At 41.6% G+C, this 23,915-nt stretch overlaps 2 protein-coding genes across 2 annotated transcripts in view; one reads left to right on the plus strand and one right to left on the minus strand.

Moving 5' to 3' along the window:
* Positions 1-6,504: 6,504 nt before the first annotated feature.
* On the minus strand, positions 6,505-9,187 carry LOC137324914 (collagen alpha-1(I) chain-like). Its single transcript, XM_067989606.1, has 3 exons — positions 9,183-9,187; positions 7,699-9,140; positions 6,505-7,631 (listed from the first exon to the last, which is right to left on the minus strand). Exons 1-3 carry the CDS (start codon positions 9,185-9,187, stop codon positions 6,505-6,507), a joined length of 2,574 nt encoding a protein of 857 aa, XP_067845707.1.
* stxbp3 (syntaxin binding protein 3) overlaps positions 9,151-23,915 on the plus strand; it is a 54,974-nt gene continuing 40,209 nt past the window's right edge. Inside the window, exons 1-4 of the mRNA XM_067990605.1 lie at positions 9,151-9,256; positions 17,692-17,741; positions 20,559-20,640; positions 22,597-22,673. Coding sequence (XP_067846706.1) covers positions 9,214-9,256; positions 17,692-17,741; positions 20,559-20,640; positions 22,597-22,673 — 252 coding nt within the window. The 5' untranslated portion in view covers positions 9,151-9,213. The remainder of the gene's footprint in view (positions 9,257-17,691; positions 17,742-20,558; positions 20,641-22,596; positions 22,674-23,915) is intronic.

Genomic DNA, 23,915 nt, shown 5'->3' on the forward strand with positions numbered 1-23,915 from the left:
AACAATATGTCCTAGACCCAACAAGGGGACAGGCCATATTAGATGTAATAATGAGTAATGAGCCAGATTTCATTAACAGCCTAACGGTGCGTGAATATTTATCTAATATCAATCATAATATGATCGAGTTCAACGTTGTGTTTGAAAGGGAGAAACTCGTAACAGCTACGAAGATTCTAAATTTAGGTAAGGCTGACTTCAACGAGATGAAACAGAGACTGTCCACGGTAAACTGGGCAAATCTGTTAATGGGTAAAATGACAGAAGAATGGCGGGAGGTGTTCAAAAAAGAATTTAACGTGATACAGAACCGACTTATACCCCTAAGGGGCAAGAGCTCTACTTGCCAAAAAAAAAGCCATGGATCTCAAAAGAGGTAAAGGACAACAAAAAACTAAAAGAAAAAGCATACAAAAAACCCAAAAAATAGCACAGATCCTGGCAACTGGGAGAGATACAACGAACAGCAGAGGATGACAAAACAGAAAGGAAGAGCTACAAAAAGGAAGCATGAAAAGAAACTTGTAAGAGATATCAAAATCAACACAAAAATTTTTTACAATTATGTTAGGAAAAAGAGGGTGATCAAGAGCAATATGGGCCCCTTAAAAACTGATAATGGGGATAAAGAAAATGAGGAAATGGCGGACATGTTAAATAATTATTTTGCATCAGTATTTACGGTAGAGAAAGAGGGCAGCATGCCGGACACCCAAAGGAAACTAATTTTGAATCAGGGACGGGGACTCACCATAATTAATGTAAGCAAATTAACAGTAATGAAGAAATTAATGGCACTAAAGAGTGACAAATCACCAGGACCAGATGGTTTTCATCCCAGGCTTTTAAAGGAAGTAGATAAGAACATTGCAGATGCCCTAACTATAATCTTCCAAAGTTCTCTCGAGTCAGGAACTGTTCCTTTAGATTGGAAAATTGCACATGTCACTCTGCTATTTAAGAAAGGTGAGAGAGGGAAACCATGGACTTATAGACCAGTTAGCCTAACATCTGTTGTTGGGAAATTACTAGAGTCTATATTTAAGGATAGAGTGACTGAACACCTTGAAAATTTCCAGCTGATCAGACAGAGCCAGCATGGATTTGTAAAGGGTAGCACATGCCTGACAAACCTGACTGAATTTTTTGAAGAGGTGACTAAAGTAGTGGACAGGGGAATGTCTACGGATGTTATTTACCTGGACTTCCAGAAGGCATTCAATAAAGTCCCTCATTAGAGATTGTTAGGCAAAGATGAAGCTCGTGGAATTGAGGGCAAATTATTGACCTGGTTAGGAAATTGGCTGAGCGGCAGGAGACAGAGAGTAGGGATAATGAGCATGTACTCAAATTGGCAGGCTGTGACTAATGGTGTCCCACAGGGATTTGTATTGAGGCCTCAACTATTTACTTTATTGATTAATGACTTAGATGGCGGGATAGAGAGCCACATATCCAAATTTGCCGATGACACAAAGATAGGCAGCATTGTAAGCAGTGTAGATGGAAGCATAAAATTACAGAGAGATATTGATAGCTTATGTGAATGGGCAAATGGATTTAAATGTAGGCAAATGTGAGGTCATCAACTTTGGACCTAAAAAGGATAGATCAGAGCACGTTCTAAATGGTAAAAAGCTCAGAACAGTGGAGGTCCCAAGAGACCTAGGGGTCCATGTACTTAGATCATTAAAATGTCATGGACAGGTACAGAAAATAATTAAAAAGGCTAATGGAATGCTGGCCGTTATACCTAGAGGACTGGAATACAAAGGAATAGAAGTAATGCTACAGCTATACAAAGCCCTAGTTAGACCACACCTAGAGTACTGTGTTCAGTTCTGGGCACCACACCTTAGGAAGGATATATTGGCCTTGAAGCGTAGATTTACTAGAATAATATCTGGACTCCAAAGGTTAAATTACGAGGCGAGATTACGCAAACTAGGTTGTATTCCCTGGAATTTGGAAGGTTAAGGGATGGCTTGATTGAAGTTTTCAAGATATTAAGGGGAACTGATAGGGTAGTTAGAAAGAAACTATTTCCTCTGGCTGGGGAGTCTAGGACTAGGGAACATAGCCTAAAAATTAGAGCCAGGACTTGCAGGAGTGAAGTTAGGAAACACTTCTACAGGCAAAGGGTGGTAGAAGTTTGGAACTTTCTTCTGCAAACAGTGGTAGATGCTAGCTCAATTGTTAATTTTAAATCAGAGATTAATAGATTTTTGTTAACCAAAGGTATCAAGGGATATGGTGCTATGGCGGGTATATGGAATTAGGTTACAGATCAACTATGATCTCACTGAATAGCAGAACAGGCTTGAGGGGCTCAATGGCCTACTCCTGATCCTATTGTTCCTATGTTCCTATGTCTTTCAGGCAGACTAAAAGAATGGTTGCTGAAATAAATATTGACAAGCCAACTCCTATTAAAATGTTGCTCAGGACTACCCCAACTGTCGTAGGTGGCGGGGCTACCAGCTTGTGTGACCTCCAGATGTCTGAAAGTTCCCAATATGTGGAACTCCAGGTCCTTCCCTTTTCAGACTTATCCTTCCCTTTTTGGACTAATGCTTTATGTTCAGTTATCAGATCATTTAAATTCTAGATGAACCTGAAATTCCTGAGAATAGATGCCGCCCGGAATGGAGAGCTGACATACTGCTCTACCAGGGTCCTAGCTTCAGACTTTTTCTAAAAATTCAATGTCTGAGTCTGGTTCTCTTGGAATAGGTTGAGAAAATAAACAGAATAGAGAAACTTGAATAAATATATTAGCACTAATTTCCTCCCCAAATAAATAGTACTCATATCTTGGCTGCTGCCTCTTACCCATGGTTCTAGGCTCACCTTCTGCTTCATTTGGATGTGTCCCTGCTTCCTGTCTATGGGATACTGCCGTTGTCCTCTCTTGTTGTTCCTTTACATAGCCAGAAGGTGGAAGAGAACAAATGCAATCCATGCTCCCATGGGTTTGCAATGACTCACCCAGTGCACCATTGAACTTTACCTCATGCACTGTTACCTGGCCGTACCCATAGTGAACCGTCCATGGCTGACAGCCAGTACACGTTTCAGCTGTTTCCTAACTCCAGTCCAATGGTACATCTTACTAAAATGGCAGCAGATGGACCACTTCCAGCCTACTGATATTGGTTCAGTCACTATAGGAAAATAGGCCAGTTTGAAAATATTATGTAGTCATGGAGAGTACACCAAGAAATACTCTCCAAAGCCTCGTCTCTATTGTTGATCTACTATTAAATGTACACAGATCGACTTTGTGCGTCAATCTCGCAGTTGCTAACTTACTCCTAAATTTCCTGAACAAGTAATTAGAATACACCACAGCAAGCATAATGACAAATCACAGCGGCAAAGCCTATCTGGCACATTACTGGGCTCTTAGTTACAAACACGGATAGGTAACATGTGGCTGGGATTGTGCTGGAAATCAAATTTTGACGGGATCAGTTCAGTTGAGCTTTACCAATGAAAATGCTGAGAGAATACGCAATGAAACGTAATGCAGTGTCTGCAAAGTTTATCTTGCAGGGGTAATTCTTACAAGAAATTAGATTTAAAATGTTGTACCTAAATAATTCCACTGCCTTCTCAACTGTGTTCACACAAACTACTTAATTGATAAGTCAATTAAATTAAAATGTCTGAGTAAGAAGATGGCTATATATTTTATAAATAGAGACAGACTACGTGAATAGGCATAACTATGGCTGATGGAGTTCTATGTGGGGAAGCGTGAGGTCAGCCACCTTGGATCTCAAGTAAGACAGATCAGAATATTTTCTTAGGCACTGTGGAGGAGTAAAGGGATTTAGGTGTCCATGCACAGAAATCACTAAAATCTAGGGTACAGAAAATAATCAAAAAGGCTAATAGAATGTTGGCCTTTATCTTAAGGAGGTTGGAATACAAAAGTGAGGAAGTAATGCTTTAGTTATGCATCCAGTTTTGGGCACCGAACCTCAGGAAAGATATATTGGCCTTGGAGGGGGTACGGTACAGATTCACCAGATTGATACCATGGCTTAAAGAGTTAAATTATGAGGAGAGGTTGCATAAACTTGGTTTGTATTTCCTTAAGCTTAGAAGGTTGAAAGATGATCTAGTCGAAGTCTTTAAAATGATTCAATCAGGAAGCATTTTTTCACACAAATCGTAGTGGAAATTTGTAACTCTCTTCCCCAAAAGGCTGTGGATGCTGGGTCAATTGTAATTTTCAAGACTGACATCAATAGATTTTTGTTAGGTAAGGGCATCAAGGGATATGGGGAAAAGGTGTGTAAATGGAGTTGAGGTACAGATCAGATCTAAACTGAATGGCTTGAGGGTCTGAGTGGCCTACTCCTTTTCCAATGTCTCTATGTAGGAGTGGTCTCTAGTTCTAATCTCTATGATAAAGTATAATTACACAGATAATTTTACTATCACATTGCAGTAACCTACTTCCATTGAGTAGATAATATTTAAAGCATGTGCTACATTGGCCTCTAAAAGAGTCTCTTTTACCATTTCTAAGGGAGGAATAAGTCATTTTCAAGGCCCATTTGATTATTTTGGAAAACCATTACTCTCATAGAATTCATTATGCCTTTTTCAATAAACTTAAAAATAGCCTCAGGGAAGAGTTTAGTATGTTAACCTTCATTAAAAAGATTTAGGATCCTTTTAGGATGCAGAGTGCACAGCAAGAATTTTGGCATCAAGTCACTGATAAATGTACAACATGCAATTTGTTTTTGTTTTTACGTTATGACAATGAGGATCTAGTTTTTAGAATGATTTCTTGAGAGTGGAACATAAATGCTTAAAAAAAACAAAAATGTAATTTAATGTTAGTCTGTGACAAAACAAGGGATGTTGAATTTGTATATAGCCTGACCATATCTAATTTCACAACCTCTTTAAAAAGCAGTGATGTTTTTACACCTGTGGTACTGATCGTCAATAATTCTCTTTTATTTCGGAAGCCTACATGCTGCATTTATTTTAGTTCCTTTAATGCTAGAAAAACATCCCAAGGCACTTCACAGAAGTGTTAGGAAGCCAAGCCAAAGGTGAGTTAGGAGAGGTAACCAAAAGTGGTGGGTTTTTAAAAGGGTCTTAAAGAAGGAGAGAGGAATAGAGAGACGGAGAGGTTTAGGGAGGGAATTTCAGATAGTGGAATCTATAGAAATGAAAGCAGGGGCGCCAATCATGGGGCAAAGGGGGAGAATGCATAAGAGGTCAGAGGAACGGAGAGTTTAGAGGAGTGGGGGCTGTAGAGTTGGAAGACGTCAAGGAGATGCAGAAAGGAGAGGCCATAGAGGCATAAGTTGTTGAGTTTCCCCAGTGGTACAATTGAAACAGCTCTAATTCACCAACTAAAGTTTCAGTGCTGCTCACCAGGTTAAGATCGGCCACTGATATAACCTTCAACTAAAAAAGTGCTATGTTTTGTGCTTCCGAATGTGCTTCGTGGGACAACCATTTGTACTTTACAACAAATGTCTACTGGATGGATATGTGTGGCACCTTATTCATACAGCATTCTTGACATTTTACCCAGAATAATCAGTAGTATATTTGATTTAAAAGCAAAAGGGATATTTGCAAGAGTGCTTTATTTCTACACCATTCTTACTAACATTCTGTCATAATGCTCCAAGCTCAACTTTAAAACATACACACATAACAGAAAGTGATCCTGAGATAAAGGGAAGAAAAAAGAATTTGTGCTGAATTAGTTGGTTTCAGTTGGAGCAGTGATCAGGGTGTTACAATTAGCTTGAATGCCCCTGAGCTAGGGAGAGGAAAAATCAGCCAGGGTTTCCACTCCTGATCGCTATCCAGTGACCCCTTGGTGGAAAGTGTAGGGAAGCTCAAAGTGTGGACACTAGTGTTGAGAATTTCCTTGGGGGTTCTCTCGATTGGCCACTGTAAGCTCGGCTGAAGATTGGCGGAAACCCCATTTAGGTGTCTATCCGAGGTTTCCGCTGATCTTCCACTGAAGTTATGGCAGCCGATCAGGAGAACCCTGGAGAAATTCTTGGTGTATCTGAGGGCACTATCTGCTCCACTGTGAGCGATTTATCGGCACTCACTGTCTAGGCTCACATACGAAGAATAGCCACTTGAGCAAGGTACCAGAAGCTTACTGGTGCTCAGGGAACTGTACCTTAGTCACCATCTTCAGGGAAGGAAGGGAGGGAAGGAAAAGGGGAAAAACAGGAAAATAAAATCAAACAATGGTAATGAAATCTATTAAAAGGGATATATTGTGAAGTAGTATTTCAGGTACGTTTGTTGCAGAAATCATTTCTACCAAACAAACTTCGAGGCCTGATTAAACTAGAATCAGTTTGTATAGCAACTGCACCCAGAATATTTTAGGCAGAATCACAGAAATTGTAAACAGAATGAGGTCCTAGGTCTTCAGTTGGGGCTATATACTGAAAGCACATTTTCCTTTTATTTTCTTCATTTTCAAATGCTTTTCCAAAATTATCCAATAGTGTCTGTGGGTTCAGTGTCAGGTCCTGGTTTGGTGTTTGCAGCGCCTGTGGGTTCAGTGTCATTCCCCACAGGTCCTGGTTTGCTGTTTGCAGTGCCTGTGGGTTCAGTGTCATTCCCCACAGGACCTGGTTTGCTGTTTGCAGTGCCTGTGGGTTCAGTGTCATTCCCCACAGGTCCTGGTTTGCTGTTTGCAGTGCCTGTGGGTTCAGTCTCATTCCCCACAGGTCCTGGTTTGCTGTTTGCAGTGCCTGTGGGTTCAGTGTCACTCCCCACAGGTCCTGGTTTGGTGTTTGCAGTGCCTGTGGATTCAGTCTCACTCCCCACAGGTCCTGGTTTGCTGTTTGCAGTGCCTGTGGGTTCAGTGTCATTCCCCACAGGTCCTGGTTTGATGTTTGCAGCTGCTGTGGGTTCAGTGTCAGTCCCCACAGGTCCTGGTTTGGTGTTTGCAGTGCCTGTGGGTTCAGTGTCAGTCCCCACAGGTCCTGGTTTGGTGTTTGCAGTGCCTGTGGGTTCAGTGTCAGTCCCCACAGGTCCTGGTTTGCTGTTTGCAGTGCCTGTGGGTTCAGTCTCACTCCCCACAGGTCCTGGTTTGCTGTTTGCAGTGCCTGTGGGTTCAGTGTCATTCCCCACAGGTCCTGGTTTGGTGTTTGCAGTGCCTGTGGGTTCAGTGTCATTCCCCACAGGTCCTGGTTTGGTGTTTGCAGTGCCTGTGGGTTTAGTGTCATTCCCCACAGGTCCTGGTTTGCTGTTTGCAGTGCCTGTGGGTTCAGTGTCATTCCCCACAGGTCCTGGTTTGCTGTTTGCAGTGCCTGTGGGTTCAGTGTCATTCCCCACAGGTCCTGGTTTGCTGTTTGCAGTGCCTGTGGGTTCAGTCTCACTCCCCACAGGTCCTGGTTTGGTGTTTGCAGTGTCTGTGGGTTCAGTGTCATTCCCCACAGGTCCTGGTTTGCTGTTTGCAGCGCCTGTGGGTTCAGTCTCACTCCCCACAGGTCCTGGTTTGCTGTTTGCAGTGCCTGTGGGTTCAGTCTCACTCCCCACAGGTCCTGGTTTGATGTTTGCAGCGCCTGTGGGTTCAGTCTCACTCCCCACAGGTCCTGGTTTGCTGTTTGCAGTGTCTGTGGGTTTAGTGTCATTCCCCACAGGTCCTGGTTTGCTGTTTGGTGTCTGTGGGTTCAGTCTCACTCCCCACAGGTCCTGGTTTGGTGTTTGCAGTGCCTGTGGGTTCAGTGTCAGTCCCCACAGGTCCTGGTTTGGTGTTTGCAGCGCCTGTGGGTTCAGTGTCATTCCCCACAGGTCCTGGTTTGCAGTTTGCAGCGCCTGTGGGTTCAGTGTCATTCCCCACAGGTCCTGGTTTGCTGTTTGCAGTGTCTGTGGGTTCAGTCTCACTCCCCACAGGTCCTGGTTTGCTGTTTGCAGTGCCTGTGGGTTCAGTCTCACTCCCCACAGGTCCTGGTTTGCTGTTTGCAGTGCCTGTGGGTTCAGTGTCACTCCCCACAGGTCCTGGTTTGGTGTTTGCAGCGCCTGTGGGTTCAGTGTCATTCCCCACAGGTCCTGGTTTGCAGTTTGCAGCGCCTGTGGGTTCAGTCTCACTCCCCACAGGTCCTGGTTTGCTGTTTGCAGTGCCTGTGGGTTCAGTGTCAGTCCCTACAGGTCCTGGTTTGCTGTTTGCAGTGCCTGTGGGTTCAGTGTCACTCCCCACAGGTCCTGGTTTGCTGTTTGCAGTGTCTGTGGGTTCAGTCTCACTCCCCACAGGTCCTGGTTTGCTGTTTGCAGTGCCTGTGGGTTCAGTGTCAGTCCCCACAGGTCCTGGTTTGGTGTTTGCAGTGCCTGTGGGTTCAGTGTCACTCCCCACAGGTCCTGGTTTGGTGTTTGCAGCGCCTGTGGGTTCAGTGTCATTCCCCACAGGTCCTGGTTTGCAGTTTGCAGCGCCTGTGGGTTCAGTCTCACTCCCCACAGGTCCTGGTTTGCTGTTTGCAGTGCCTGTGGGTTCAGTGTCATTCCCCACAGGTCCTGGTTTGCTGTTTGCAGTGCCTGTGGGTTCAGTGTCATTCCCCACAGGTCCTGGTTTGCAGTTTGCAGTGCCTGTGGGTTCAGTCTCACTCCCCACAGGTCCTGGTTTGGTGTTTGCAGTGCCTGTGGGTTCAGTGTCACTCCCCACAGGTCCTGGTTTGCTGTTTGCAGTGCCTGTGGGTTCAGTGTCACTCCCCACAGGTCCTGGTTTGGTGTTTGCAGCGCCTGTGGGTTCAGTGTCATTCCCCACAGGTCCTGGTTTGGTGTTTGCAGCGCCTGTGGGTTCAGTTTCATTCCCCACAGGTCCTGGTTTGCTGTTTGCAGTGCCTGTGGGTTCAGTGTCACTCCCCACAGGTCCTGGTTTGGTGTTTGCAGCGCCTGTGGGTTCAGTGTCATTCCCCACAGGTCCTGGTTTGCTGTTTGCAGCGCCTGTGGGTTCAGTGTCATTCCCCACAGGTCCTGGTTTGCTGTTTGCAGCGCCTGTGGGTTCAGTGTCATTCCCCACAGGTCCTGGTTTGCTGTTTGCAGCGCCTGTGGGTTCAGTGTCATTCCCCACAGGTCCTGGTTTGGTGTTTGCTGCGCCTGTGGGTTCAGTGTCATTCACTGAAAGCTGGCTGGAGCCGCCGGGTTGAAGTCTGCTATTCGCTGAGCCTCACGTCATTGGAGGAGTTGTCCGGGAGAGTAAAGATGGCAACTGCGGAGCACAGCCTGAAGAGAGTGTTGTGGCAAAGTAAGTTGATAGCGGGGACCAAGCGGCGGCGGAGCTCCGGGACCCTTTGCCGCTCCCTGCCCGGTTTTGCTGCAAGTTTGGCTGCAGCTGGCGGCTCTCCCTCCGCCGGGACCCCGCGGGACTGACGCGGAAGTGGCCGATCGGAGGCAACAGGTTGGGGGGCGGGGGAGGGAAAAAATGTCGGTGTGTAAGTCGAGCATTCGGCGGGAGGATCCCGTCACTCAGCCCGGCCCGAGGGAGGGAAGCTGGGCTGGGCTGGGATTTGTATCAGTGAATTGAAAAAAAGTTCTTGTTTTTTGTGTCTGAAGATAACGAAGGGTCACTTTAAGGCGAGGGAGGGGAGAGGGGGGAGTGTGTAGCACATTAAAAGAAAATTCTGCACAATGTTAGACAGACCATCCCTTTTTTAAAATCAGCATTTGGTGTAAAAAATAGCTATCCCCCACAAGTTGGAAAATCCCGACTCTGGTCAGCTGCAAAAAAACCCCCAAAAAGTTGGGTGTGTTAATGGTGGATTTGCATTTCTGACTGACAGCCCTGTATCCAGGCAGAGCGCCGTGTGCACAAGCACAGCACTGAAACTCGGTCGAGTAGTTGTTAAACATACTGCGAAAGTTTTGTCAATCCCTCTCCCCTCAGCCAGTGTAGTCAGTGAATTGCTGGTCTTAAGTCCGAGTACATTGGGGTTGGATCCAAATTGGAGCCTGGAAATTTGGTCAGGGTTTATGCTAGTAACACTATAGGAAATGCACACAATGGACCTGTCGGGCCAAGATAGTGTCAGGCTTGTCTTGTACTGCACCCTATGTTGAATAGCATGAAGACACACTGTCTAGACTCTCATAATTACAACTTGGATGAGGTTCTGGAAGGCACCTTGTAACTGAAATTACACTATAGTAGAAGAGGATTGGAGCAAGGGAGAAAATTGACAGAACAAAAGAAAGCAAAAAAAATTCAAAAGTCTAAACAAGTGTTCGCTTAAAAACATTTTTTTCTCGGGATGTGGGCAACGCTGGCAAAAGCTGCTTTTATTGCCCATAACTAGTTGCCCTGGGAAGGTGGATCTTCTCAAACAGCTGCAGTCTTTGTGTTGGTGCTCCCACAATGGTATTAGGTAGGGAATTTTGACCCAATGAGAAAGGAACAACAATATATTTTCAAGTCAGGGCATGGAGGATTGGGAGAAGCATTCGGGGGTGACAGTGTTCCTGTGATTTTGCTGCTTTTGCCCTTGTTGGTTGTACAGGTTGCAGGGCTGGGAGGTGCTGATGAGTTGCTGCTGTGCATCCTGTAAATAGTACAACTGCAGTGAGTGTGCTGGTGGTCATGGGGGGTGCATATTGAATCCAGTGGCAGGGGTGTCGATTAAGTAGACTGCTGTGTCCTGGATGGCGCTGAGCTACATAAGTATTGATGCAGCTGCACCCATCCAGGCCAGTGGTCAATGTTCAGTCACACCCCTAACTTGTGTCTTGCAGATGCTGGAGAGGATTTGAGGGGTCAGATTGTGAGCCACTTGTTGCAGAATACCCAGTCCCTGCCTTGTTGTTATAACCATGATGTATATGGTTAAGATTCTGGTCAGTGGTGACCTCCAAGATGTTGATGGTGGGTGACTTGGCAATGGTGATGCTGTTGAAGATCAGAGGGAGGTGGTTAGACCTTTTCTTGTTGGAGATGGTCATTATCTGGCACTTACGTGGCATGAATGACACCTGCCACTTGTCAGTCCAATGATGGATGTTGCCCAAGTCCTGCTGTAATCTGAAATGGGTGTTTCCTTACTGGAGGAGTCACAAATGGAGCTGAACACTGTAGAATCATCAGTGAGCAGCCTCACTCCTGACCTTATGATGGAGGGAAAGTTATTGGTGAAGCAGCCAATAATGAACTAATGATGCTGTCTTGAGGAACTCCTGCAGCGATGTCCTGGGCCTGTGATGATTATCCTGCAACAACCTCCACCATCTTCCTTTGAGTCAGCATGACTCCAACTGCTAGAGGATTTTCTCTTTGAACCCCCCCCTCCCCCATTGACTTCAGCTTTGCTAGGGCTCCTTGGTGCTATACTCAGTCGAATGCTGCCCTGATGTAGAGTTCAGCGACTTACATCTCTCCTCTGGCATTCAGCTCTTGCGCTTGTGTCTGGATCGAGGTTGTGACGAGGTCAAGAGCTAACTGGTTCTGATAGGACCAGAACTGAGCATTGGCGAGCAGGTTATTGGTGAGTAGGTGTTATTTGATGGCTCAATCCTTTCATCACTTTACTGATGATTGAGAGGAGACCGATAGAATGGTAATTGACTCGGTTGGATTTATCCTGATTTTTGTGGCTAGGACATACCTCGGCAAACTTCCACATTGTCTGGTAGATGCCAGTGTCATAACTGAACTGGAATAGTTTGGCCAGGAGTGGCTAGTTATGGCGGACAGAGTGTTAGCACTACAGCCAGGACACTAAGAATATCCCAACACTGGACAAACAGGGGGCTCAAGGCGGGGGAGGAGCTAAATACGATTAAAATCACTAAGGAATTGGTACTCAGTAAATTAATGGGACTCAAGGCGGATAAATCCCCAGGACCTGATGGCTTACATCCTAGGGTCTTGAGGGAAGTGGCAGTAGGGATTGTGGATGCTTTGGTAATAATTTTCCAAAATTCTCTGGACTCGGCAAAGGTCCCGGCAGATTGGAAAACTGCTAATGTAACACCCTTATTTAAAAAGGGTAGTAGGCAGAAGGCTGGAAATTATAGACCAGTTAGCCTAACATCTGTGGTGGGTAAAATTTTGGAGTCTATTATTAAGGAGACAGTAGCGGAACATTTGGATAAACAGAATTTAATAGGACAAAGTCAGCATGGCTTTACGAAGGGGAAGTCATGTCTGACAAATTTGCTTGAATTCTTCGAGGACATAACGTACAGGGTGGATAAAGGGGAACCAGTGGACGTAGTGTATTTAGACTTCCGGAAGGCATTCGACAAGGTGCCACATAAAAGATTATTGCTCAAGATAAAGAATCACTGGATTGGGGGTAATATTCTGGCATGGGTGGAGGAAGCAGAGAGTTGGGATAAATGGTTCATTCTCGGACTGGCAACCAGTAGCCAGTGGTGTTCCGCAGGGGTCGGTGCTGGGTCCCCAACACTTTACAATCTATATTAACGATTTGGAGGAGGGGACCGAGTGTAACATATCAAAGTTTGCAGATGATATAAAGATGGGAGGGAAAGTAGAGAGTGAGGAGGACATAAAAAAACCTACAAGGGGATATAGACAGGCTGGGTGAGTGGGCGGAGATTTGTCAGATGCAATACAATATTGGAAAATGTGAGGTTATGCACTTTGGCAGGAAAAATCAGAGCAAGTTATTATCTTAATGGCGCGAAACTGGAAAGTACTGCAGTACAAAGGGATCTGGGGGTCCTAGTGCAAGAAAATCAAAAAGTTAGTATGCAGGTGCAGCAGGTGATCAAGAAGGCCAACGGAATGTTGGCTTTTATTGCTAGGGGGATAGAATATAAAAACAGGGAGGTATTGCTGCAGTTATATAAGGTATTGGTGAGACCGCACCTGGAATACTGCATACAGTTTTGGTGTCCATATTTAAGAAAAGACATACTTGCTCTCGAGGCAGTACAAAGAAGGTTCACTCGGTTAATCCCGGGGATGAGGGGGTGGACATATGAGGAGAGGTTGAGTGGATTGGGACTCTACTCATTGGAGTTCAGAAGAATGAGAGGCGATCTTATTGAAACATAAGATTGTGAAGGGGCTTGATCAGGTGGATGCGGTAAGGATGTTCCCAAGGATGGGTGAAACTAGAACTAGGGGGCATAATCTTAGAATAAGGGGCTGCTCTTTCAAAACTGAGATGAGGAGAAACTTCTTCACTCAGAGGGTAGTAGGTCTGTGGAATTTGCTGCCCCAGGAAGCTGTGGAAGCTACATCATTAAATAAATTTAAAACAGAAATAGACAGTTTCCTAGAAGTAAAGGGAATTAGGGGTTACGGGGAGCGGGCAGGAAATTGGACATGATTTTAGATTTGAGGTTAGGATCAGATCAGCCATGATCTTTTAAATGGCGGAGCAGGCTCGAGCGGCCGATTGGCCTACTCCTGCTCCTATTTCTTATGTTCTTATTGTCAGGATCCATAAGCCTTTACTGTGTCTAATGCAGTCAGCCACTTCTTACTGTCACGTGAATTAACCTAGAAATATCCTGTACAGCTCCAGTGTTAAAGCACCAGGATACATATTGGACTTTTTTTAACGACACTCTTTCCATCTTGGCAGGCACGTTAAATGTTATGAATATATCACGTGCAAATTATGCAATTATGTTTTTACAAAGCAGTAATGTATTTAACATGAATTGTCATCTTATTGAGTGCTTCCGCGATGCTTTTGATCAATTGTACCCTGTAAAATCCATTGTTCTGTTCAGTACAGTTTTGTTACATAAACTTTTCCACTAACATTGGAAGCTAAAGGCATCTGTATGTAGAGACCACCAAACATGACTTCAACAGAGAAGCAATTCTGATAACTTGATTTTTGTATTAAGATATGAAATATACCATCTGTCTATAGAGACTGCTGTCAGTTGTGAAGATGATATTAATAGGTTGAGGTGGCAATATAATAATAGATGCTACAAATTTAGATCAGAAAACGTATCTAAGCTATTGTACATAAGTCAAGTGCTACTTTTTGCTTTGAGTGTCCAGCTGACTCTTTATAAGTTGATACAACAACTTCTAGGTAACCAAAAATAAAATGTGGTTAACAGTTTTAAAAATACCAAAAGGAGATTTAGCCTGACTGTAGAATGGGAAATTTGCCATATATAGTACAAATGAGCATGGATTTTAAGTTTGTAATATAGCTTTATCAGAAAAATTGATTTAAAAAAAAAATTGAAAATTGCACTTTGGGGATAACAGGTGACTTTCTTTTGAAATACACTAAAAGAAAAGACTACCAGGCATCAGTCAGTCAACTAGATGGAGCAATCACCGTACGGCACTCTCAAATACTAATTAATCTAGCTCCAGCGTGTGGCCAGTTTCAAGAAAGCTCTGGCATATTACTCTGCAACTCCACAAGACAGTTAAACAAGTTCCTGAAGACTCGTGCACATCTAGGTGAAGCTAACTTAGACTCACATCCTGACGTGCCCTAATGTTGTCCTTCCTCATGGGCTTATCAAGTCCGATTTACTAGAAGACTGAAGTACATGTGTAGTTACCTCGTCCTGTTCCACAGGGTAACAACCGCCTGAGAAAATAAACTTCTTGACAGCCAGTTTGACTACTTGCTAATCCATTTTGTCGGTGTGTCCTCTAGTTGTACTATCACTATACGTTTTGAATATCTTATCCAAATTGATTTTCATAATTTTTAAAACTGCAATCATATCCCACTGAGTCTACATTTCTCTAACACGAATAACTAATTATCCAAGCCTTTCCAAGAGATGTAAGTTTTATTATCAACTTCACTGGCTGCTCTTCACCCTCTCTAGAACTCGCTATCCATAACTAGATGTAAGGACCAAAACTTGATATAATCCAAGTATGAATGTGCCAAACAAGTGGGGTTGTATGAAAGCCTTGTAAGACATAAGATTTGTACTTTATTGACCCAGCAATACTTCCATAACTCTATTTGCTTTTGATAGAGCTACCTCATATTGCTTTTTGGTGACTGGCCAATGACTACCCCAAGCCCTTTCCTGCTCGAACTTTTCTTGAGTATCCATGTATGAAGTGGACATGCCTTGAGTTGTCTAGCCCCATGTGCACAACACAGCACTTCTCCACATTAAATTACAGCAGCCATTTATGAGCCCATTCATTTATATAAATCATCTTTCAGTTTACCAAATGTGTTTGTTTTGCCGACACTTGCATATATTTTATCATCTGCAGATTTAATGGTCTGGAATCTCATCTTTTGTGCACTGCAGGGATATTAGCATGGCTTTGTACACTTGGGATATTATCACAACTTTCTGTGCATTTTACATGTTATCATACCTTTTTGAACAATGTAGGGATATTATTACACCTTTTTGTACGGTGTAGGGATATTATCACACGCCTTTGTACACCTGGGGTATTATCACATAGTTTTGTGCACTGTAGGTATATTGCACCTTTCATTAGAGAGAAACAAAGCAATGAGTCACTGTCCACGAAGGCAGTTGGTTTTCTTTCCTTTTTTGTTAATCTAGTTTTGCTTATTTGGGAAATACATTTGGTGTATTGATTCAAATTCAAGGCTACGTCTCCATCTGGATTAAAAGTTTATTCAAATGTAAAATATGCCTCCTTAAAAGAAATATTCAGATGGGTTACTCTTGGGTAGGATTACTGGAAGGGAGATGTCTGCTATGGGTTGTGTTTAATTGATTTACACATGAACTTAAAAATGTAAATGTGCAGCTTCGATATTAATGATTGTAAGTTGATTACCTGCCCAGCAATAATCCAGCTGGCTTCTTTTGTGACAAACCTGGAAGTGAGGGAGATATCAATGACCATTTAAAAAAAATAATGTCCTATCTCCAATAATTAGGAAGTGAACAGCAAAATGTCAATATTGCGACATTGTGTTTCTTTTAGTTGACGTTTCTTAGGAAGTAATTAAGCAGTAGTCAAAAGATTAATTATATTAGAGTGCACCTGTTCAAACTTCTGTTTTCCCATCTGAAAAGTAAATTATGCAGGTAAGAAAATCTGCTGATGTATCACTGGTGTGTGAATTACATTAGTGAAGTAAAATGGTGTTTTATGGTCATGATGTGGAGATGCCGGTGATGGACTGGGGTTGACAATTGTAAACAATTTTATAACACCAAGTTATAGTCCAACAATTTTATTTGAAAATCACAAGCTTTCGGAGGCTTCCTCCTTCCTCAGGTGAATGTCAAGAAATCCTCGAACCTTTCGCATTTATAAATTACAGAACAATACCTGGTGATTACAGATAATCTTTCCAACTGCCCGTTGCCAAGGCAATCAAAGTGTTCAGACAGAGAGGTGTTACCTACAGGACCACCGAATATACAAACAACCAAAAAAAAACAGAGAGAGGCAGAAACATAGAAACATCCGGAAGGAAGAGAAAGACAGCAAATGACCCGTTATATTAAAAACAGATAACTTTTGTTCGCTGGTGGGGTTACGTGTAGCGTGACATGAACCCAAGATCCCGGTTGAGGCCGTCCTCATGGGTGCGGAACTTGGCTATCAATTTCTGCTCGACGATTTTGCGTTGTCGTGTGTCTCGAAGGCCGCCTTGGAGTACGCTTACTCGAAGGTCGGTGGCTGAATGTCCTTGACTGCTGAAGTGTTCCCCGACTGGGAGGGAACCCTCCTGTCTGGCGATTGTTGCGCGGTGTCCGTTCATCCGTTGTCGCAGTGTCTGCATGGTCATGGAATAGTAATTAGAAATTACTTTTCTCTGCCACACCCCATTTTCATTGTCTGTCAGATTGCGAATCCCTTAAATAGAATTTAGGTTAAATAGATTAGGCTGTCATCATATAAATATGATACAGTATATAGAAAGTCTTTGTGCTATTGAGAAATTTTAGCCCTGTGGCTGTCAAGTATTTCAGAAAGGAGAAAAGGCAGAATGGATGTTAAAAGAAAATTCAGAACAGAATGTGGTCACTAAATACTGTGATTTATAGCATTTGCGTTATCATTTAAAACATGATATTGATTAATCTTTCCATGATTAATTGTAATTGAGAAATATGAAAAAAATCCAATGTCTTTTGTAACCAATGAGCACAAACTTTAAACTAATGTTTGCATAGGGTAAATGTAGAATATAGCACATCACTTACTCTGCTATTAGCTCTAACTCACTCATGAATAATTTTCATGTTTACCCCTTACTCTGAATTTCCCCAGAAATATCTAATCTCAAGTTATTTTCAAGGGTAGGGAATTTAACCCTTTGAGACAAGAGAAGCTCTTCTGCACAAAGTTAAATTAGGTAAACATTGTGATAAATTGCAAAATGGTTTTTGCATTTTTGTAGACCTAAACATTTTCAGTAGGTAGCCATTATGATCATCACTGGGTACATTAATAAACAGATATCCAAAATAATCTTTTAAACTGCATTGGAACTAGCCATTTCAGGTGTGATTTGCCATGTGCCGGGCAATGCAAGTATACAGTGCGCAACTGAAAGACTTGCGTTAAAAGTGATCATATAGAGATGAGGACTAGGCTATAATTCAAGATATTTGAAATGCTACTTTATACAAATTGTATATAAATACTCATAAATGATACAGAAAATGCATTTAAAAGCAGCAGAGGACTTGCTATAGTCAAGAACTTAACTAGTGAATTACATTTCTATTTGAGTGAAGAAAGTTTCCAATTGCAATTTTTTCTTGCAGAGATCAAGAAATATGTGATAGATGACTGCATGAAAGAAGGAGAATGGAAGGTATGGCAAGTACTTGATTAAAGCAAACTGCTTTCATGAATCTGATTTAATGTTTCGAACATGTTTGATGAATAATTTACCACTTTTTTAATTAAAAAAAAAAGTAATTGATGTCTTGAAAATGTAATGTTTGTTGATTCTGATATGACGCCCAACGTGTGACACCAAGAACTGATGGAATTCCTATTCAATTCCCCTAACACTGCTTATATTCTAAATGTCCATTGTGTTGAATGGGGAGGGGAAAATGATTTCCTCTGGGCCACTCTTGCACACACCTTGTGATGAGTAGCCGAGAGCAGCACTGGGAACAGGCTGTCTGTTCTTCCCTTTTTGGAGGTAGAAGATTTGTGGTTAAAGTTGGTCCAGAGGGAGATAAAACGAGGGACAGGAAGCTCCATGTTCTCGCAGGAAACCCTGTGCATTTTTAAAACTAATTAATGCAAGCCATTATATTGTGGATGAACTGATGTATCTTAAGTGCACTTAATACTGTCCACCCTGTGTGTACCAACAACATATCAAAAGAGACAGTATTGAGACTGAGCATTGAAAGCCCATCAAATGTGGCATTGGAGAAGGAACTACTCAACTGTGAAACTGTAGGAATCATCACCAATTTATCCAACCCCAGTAAAGTACACAGTCAGTCTTGATATATCCAAATATATTTGGAGTACCCAAATTTGCCATGGATTGCAAATGTCTGGATTAATTTGACACCAATTTAAAAAATAATATATAAAGGAAAGGAATGTTAATTTTTTTTAAAAGTAAACCTGCACACCAAAAAGCTAGCCAGCAGTTGTTGGCAGACTAACAGGTTGTGGGTGTTCAGAGACACATAGCCTGCAGTAGTTTAAACTGTATAACTTTATTGCACCATGGTCTAGTTACCTGAATAAAAGTTATTGCACTTCAAAAACAAATTCATTATGTGAACTGCTTTGGGATGTTTCAAATGAAAGGTGCTATGAAAATGCAAGGTTTATACTTTTCCTAGTAGCTGTTAGAATCTTGACAAGCTTACACTGCAATCAAGTTTCAATTGTCTCTAATGCTTCTCCCAGCAGCTTGATGAAAATATATTTTATGTTGATCTATCATGATTGTTGGCCACTTTGACTATCCATAAATTTAACATTGTTAGTGAAATGGCTATTGTTAGGGCATGGGTGTTGCTGCACATAACCAAAGATTGAAAGGCATCACAAAAGGTTACTGAAGATGGAGTGGGCGACAGTTCTGGATTATTTTCCCCTGAACGCTCTACTGATTCAGGGTTCAAAACAAAAAGGAACCAGGCCCATAGAATAGAATATTTTGTACCGCACTGGGCTCATTATCACATAGTCTGGGCAGGAAATTAGATGCCAGAAATTGCAAGACAGCGGAATGATAGGCATGTCTGTTAATGGGCAGCAAATCAGTCTAACACGCAGCTGATTTAGTTTAATGAGCAGAGAGAAAAATGGAGATTTGCTGTTGGCATTCAGTTAATTTAGTTCTGATTTGGAGTGCAAGGTTTTTGAATTATCCGGAACATTTATAATGGAACCAGTTTGTCAGTAAAAAAATTGTGTGGATCCCGAGAAGTTTGGTTTAATGAACCAGGCATAAACGAGTCTGACTGGAGATGATAACTCGGTTTGAACATTACACCCTCTAATGCAATGTTCTTGAAACCTTGGTGAGACACTACTTACCTATTGATTGGCACATCGCTAGTGAGGTTGTTTCTTACAAATGTCATCCTTAAACTTTCTTTTTTACACCTCCTTTATTCCCTATTCAAAATGTTATAATTTATGCCTCCTTTCATGTGAGTGATATATTAAACATTCAGATTTTATAAGAGATTCAGCATTGGGAATATTAACATTGCGAATGCACTTTTTAAACTTGAAATGTAAGTAATCACTTTGAATCAGTCCTAGCAATGGTGTATCTTTGTAACTAAAATTGGTTAAAATGCAGCACATTTTGTCATCTCCCCCCCCCCCCCCCCCCACCTAAAAAAGATAGATCAAAGTACTTTCTAAATGGTAAAAAGCTCGGAACAATGGAAGTCCAAAGAGACTTGGGGGTCCATGTACATAGATCATTAAAATGTCATAGACAGGAACAGAAAATAATCAGAAAGACTAATGGAATGCTGGCCTTTATATCTAGAGGACTAGAATGCAAGGGGATAGAAGTTATGCTACATCTATACAAAGCCCTGGTTAGACCACACCTGGAGTACTCTGTGTTCAGTTCTGGGCACAATACTTTAGGAAGAACATTTTGGCCTTGGAGGGAGTGCAGCGTAGATTTACTAGAATGATACCTGGACTCCAAGGGTTAAATTACAAGGAGAGATTATACAAACTAAGGTTGTATTCCCTGGAATTTAGAAGATTAAGGAGTGATTTGATCGAAGTTATCAAGATATTAAGGGGAACTGATAGGGTAGACAGAGAGAAACTATTTCTGCTGGCTGGGGAGTCTAGGACGAGGGGACATAGCCTAAAAATTAGATCCAGGACTTTTTGGAGTGAAGTTAGGAAACACTTCTACACGCAAAGGGTGGTAGAAGTTTGGAACTCTCTTCCACAAACAGCAGTTGATGCTAGCTTAGTTGTTAATTTTAAATCTGAGATTGATAGATTTTTGTTAACCAAAAGTATTAAGGGATATGGGACTAAGGCGGGTATGTGGAATTAGGTCACAGAACAGGCTTGAGGGGCTAAATGGCCTCCTGTTCCTATGTTCAACTGTTAACCAACTGAAAGTTCAGTAAACTGTATTGCCTCAAGTGCCACTTTTCACTTGCAGATACTTATTTTGGACCATTATACCACAAAGCTTCTTTCATCCTGCTGCAAGATGTCCAGTCTTATGACTGAGGGTATCACTGGTATGTACCTGCTTTAAGAACACCTTCTATTATCCGGTGATGACTGATGGCGAATAATCTTGTATTTTCTTTATTTTAGTTGTCGGTTTATTGTAAGCCCACCTATTACACTAAAGGGGACATATGACAGCTGTTTTTAGGATTTGCTTTATTACCTTCCTCTGCTCATGATTTTATTTATATTTTCCCAATTTGTAATTTCACTCGTTACGAGTTGTTCTACCATATTCATTTCTTTAATTCACTCATTTTACTTAGGAAGTGAAAGTTAAAGGAACCATTTTCCCTTTATATTTGGCTGCTCTCTCAGCTTTACTGACTCCTCGCTTCTGAAGTACTTCACATTTTTCCTGTGCCCTTTTGCTGATGACAAGAAAAACTGAACTGGACCAACAGTTTAATAATCCTTTAAAGTTGTAGTTTAAGATTTGCAATTTCTTTTGCCATGGTTGGTGGGGGGGGGGAGAACAACTTGTATTTTCAGTAGGATATTTAATTAAAATTTAATTACATTTAATTTAATTTGTTAAAGATCTAAATTTAAACTTTAAAATGTTAAACTTTTTTAAAATTTAAAGAAACAGTGGTCCAAGATAACGCCCATAATAATTGAAACCCATTATCAAACTAGATGTCAGATTTTGTAGATCAGGAGGATCAGTGCCTGAATTAAGGATGTTACTTTTATAACACAATGCTGTGACCCATTTATATTCCATTGGAATCTACCCAAATGGAAGACCTTAATCTGTCAGCGTCTGTCTTTCTTTATAAAACTATCCTAAATTTTAAAAGATTGAACAAAGCCAAATTAGAGTAGCAATACAAAGACAGTGCTATATTGTGCATCTTGCTGACTAAATTAGATCTCCTTAGGTGCATATTGAAACATTCTGATGCTGTTTCTATCCTACAAGTGATTCTGGCCGTGTCACTTGCAAGTGAAGTATACTGGACTAACTCATAGGTAGACGTAATAATCGGTTTTATGCCAGAAGTATGTTTGTTTGAATTTAATAAGTCACATTTTTGCAAACATAATCTAAGCTGATGCTCTTGTGCAATACTGAGGGAGTGCTGCATTGTCAGAGGTGCCGTCCTTCAGATGGAATTTTAGATCAGTCTGCCTGTTCCAGTGGTGGCAGTATTCAAAGAGGAGCAGAGAATTCTCCCTATGTTCTGGCCAATGTTTTTCCCTCAATCAACATCAACAAAATTAGATTAATTAGTCGTTCATCTCATTGCTGTTTTTGGGACCTTGCTTGTGCAAAATGGCTGCCACATTTGTCTACGTAGCAAGTCACTGCACTTCATAGTAATTAATTGTATAAAAATCGCTTTGAGATGTTCCTGATGCTATATAAATGCCCTTCTGCTTTTCTCCCAGGTATGTGAATGTTGCTTTTTCTAAACAGTTGTCTGGTTGATGTCTGTGGTTAAAAATAAAAGTCTATATGATTAAACTTCTTTTCATCACAAACATGAGGGGAAACAAATTGATCCATAAATGTTCTTTCCCACTTAAGATATGCAGTGGATGTCCATTTTATTCCTTTAAATGATCTAATAACTCGTGATGAGTTGGTCTATCCTTATGAATGAAATTGTTTGTTCCATTATTCTGAGTTGTATGTTCTGTTTACACCATGTATGTGGGAATACAAATATAAAATTCTCTTTGCATCCCTTTGTTTTGATTCTGTGTGTGGAGTTAATATTATGGGTGCATATTCATTAATTCTAGTCCTTCTCCTCTGCTCTCCTGGAGCTGGTGACTCTTTGGGCACTGAGAGCCATCTGGTACCTCTCCCAAGCGGCCATTTTTCATGTGCAAGCTCCCACAGTAAGTGTCAACAGACTTGTGTTGGCACACAATTGTAAATCTGCTCATGACGTAAATATTACATTTGATTTTTCTAGAATCATGATCTGTAGTCTGAATGTTTCTGTTCACAGTTGTTGAAGACCTGCACAAGAACCGTGAGCCAGTTCCAAACTTGAAGGCTATCTACTTCATTACTCCAACAGAAAAGGTATAGTTTTCAGGATAAGTTAGAAAAACTCTGAGTAGAGTGTGGTTCTAGTACAGTATTATAAAAATATAACTCGTAAGATTTCTTCTCACTGCCTCTTCTGAACATTTTAATTTCTACTTTGGTGGGGGGGAGGAAGAAAGTGTTTCTACAATTGTGTTGTAAGATCATAGATGGAAAAGAGAAAATTGTCTTCATCCTTTTGTGTACTAACCCTCATCAGTTGTTCATCTAAATGCAATCTCTACTCTGTAGCTTTGGTGAAGCTGATGCTCTTTGCTTAATACTGTTCGGTGTTTAATACAAAAATATCTTGACATGCAGAACAAGCTTATATCGTTTAGAATCTTTTGTCATGTTTTGGAAGAGTTGTTCAGTATGTGCATTTCTACATTACAGGAGACGGTGAAATGAAGTATGATTTTGTTGTGTCCAATGACTGGCTGTAGTTTTGTGACTTGTCCCATTTTCTTTAGAAGCATCATGCCTCATTGTTTGCACGGTGTAATTGCTAATACTTTTCTAAGGCTCTAATTGGAAGTTAACATAGGCTTTCTCCAAATTAGCTCTCCACATTTTCTGGTATCTTGATTATTAACACTTTGTATATTTTCACAAAGCAAGCCTATACAAAGCCACTTCTTGAAATAATTTCTTTTATCTCTTTTGTCTCCCAACCAAGTTACTGATTTACAAATGGATGGCATGATGGAAATGTAGTCACAGGTCGAATGGTGCACCCATTTTATATCTTCTGCTTGTGTCTTGCATCATCTATGGTTGATGGTTTTCTCCTATGTCTTTGCCTCTGCAAGTCTATCTCAAGCTGCTAGGAGGTGTGCAAGGGAGGCTACAGGGTGTGGTGAATGTGGTTCTCCTTATCTGCCACCCTGTGGGGAACTTAGCACCTCTCCATGATGAGATCTAGGACTTGACATGGTGAATTGTGAGGACAGTTGCAATGTGCCAGATTTTTAAAAATGTCTTTCATTGGTCTGTTTGTGTTTTAAGTAGTCACCGGAATGATTTTGAATTTTCCACTTCTAGCAATCTTTGTTTGGTCTTGATCTATAGCTAAAGTATTTTTTTAAATTCTGTGTACCAGTCCTCAAACGCTTCTGAATAAGGTTCTTTCTTTTCCTTAACCTCTCTTCCCAAATAAGCACTTTATTCATGTGCTAAATTTGCAGCCATATTTTCAAATTGGTTTGTTGCTTTTTGCATTTGTTTCTCTGTCTGAAT

The sequence above is a fragment of the Heptranchias perlo genome, chromosome 9 (genome assembly GCF_035084215.1).
Source record: "Heptranchias perlo isolate sHepPer1 chromosome 9, sHepPer1.hap1, whole genome shotgun sequence".
NCBI lineage: Eukaryota > Metazoa > Chordata > Chondrichthyes > Hexanchiformes > Hexanchidae > Heptranchias > Heptranchias perlo.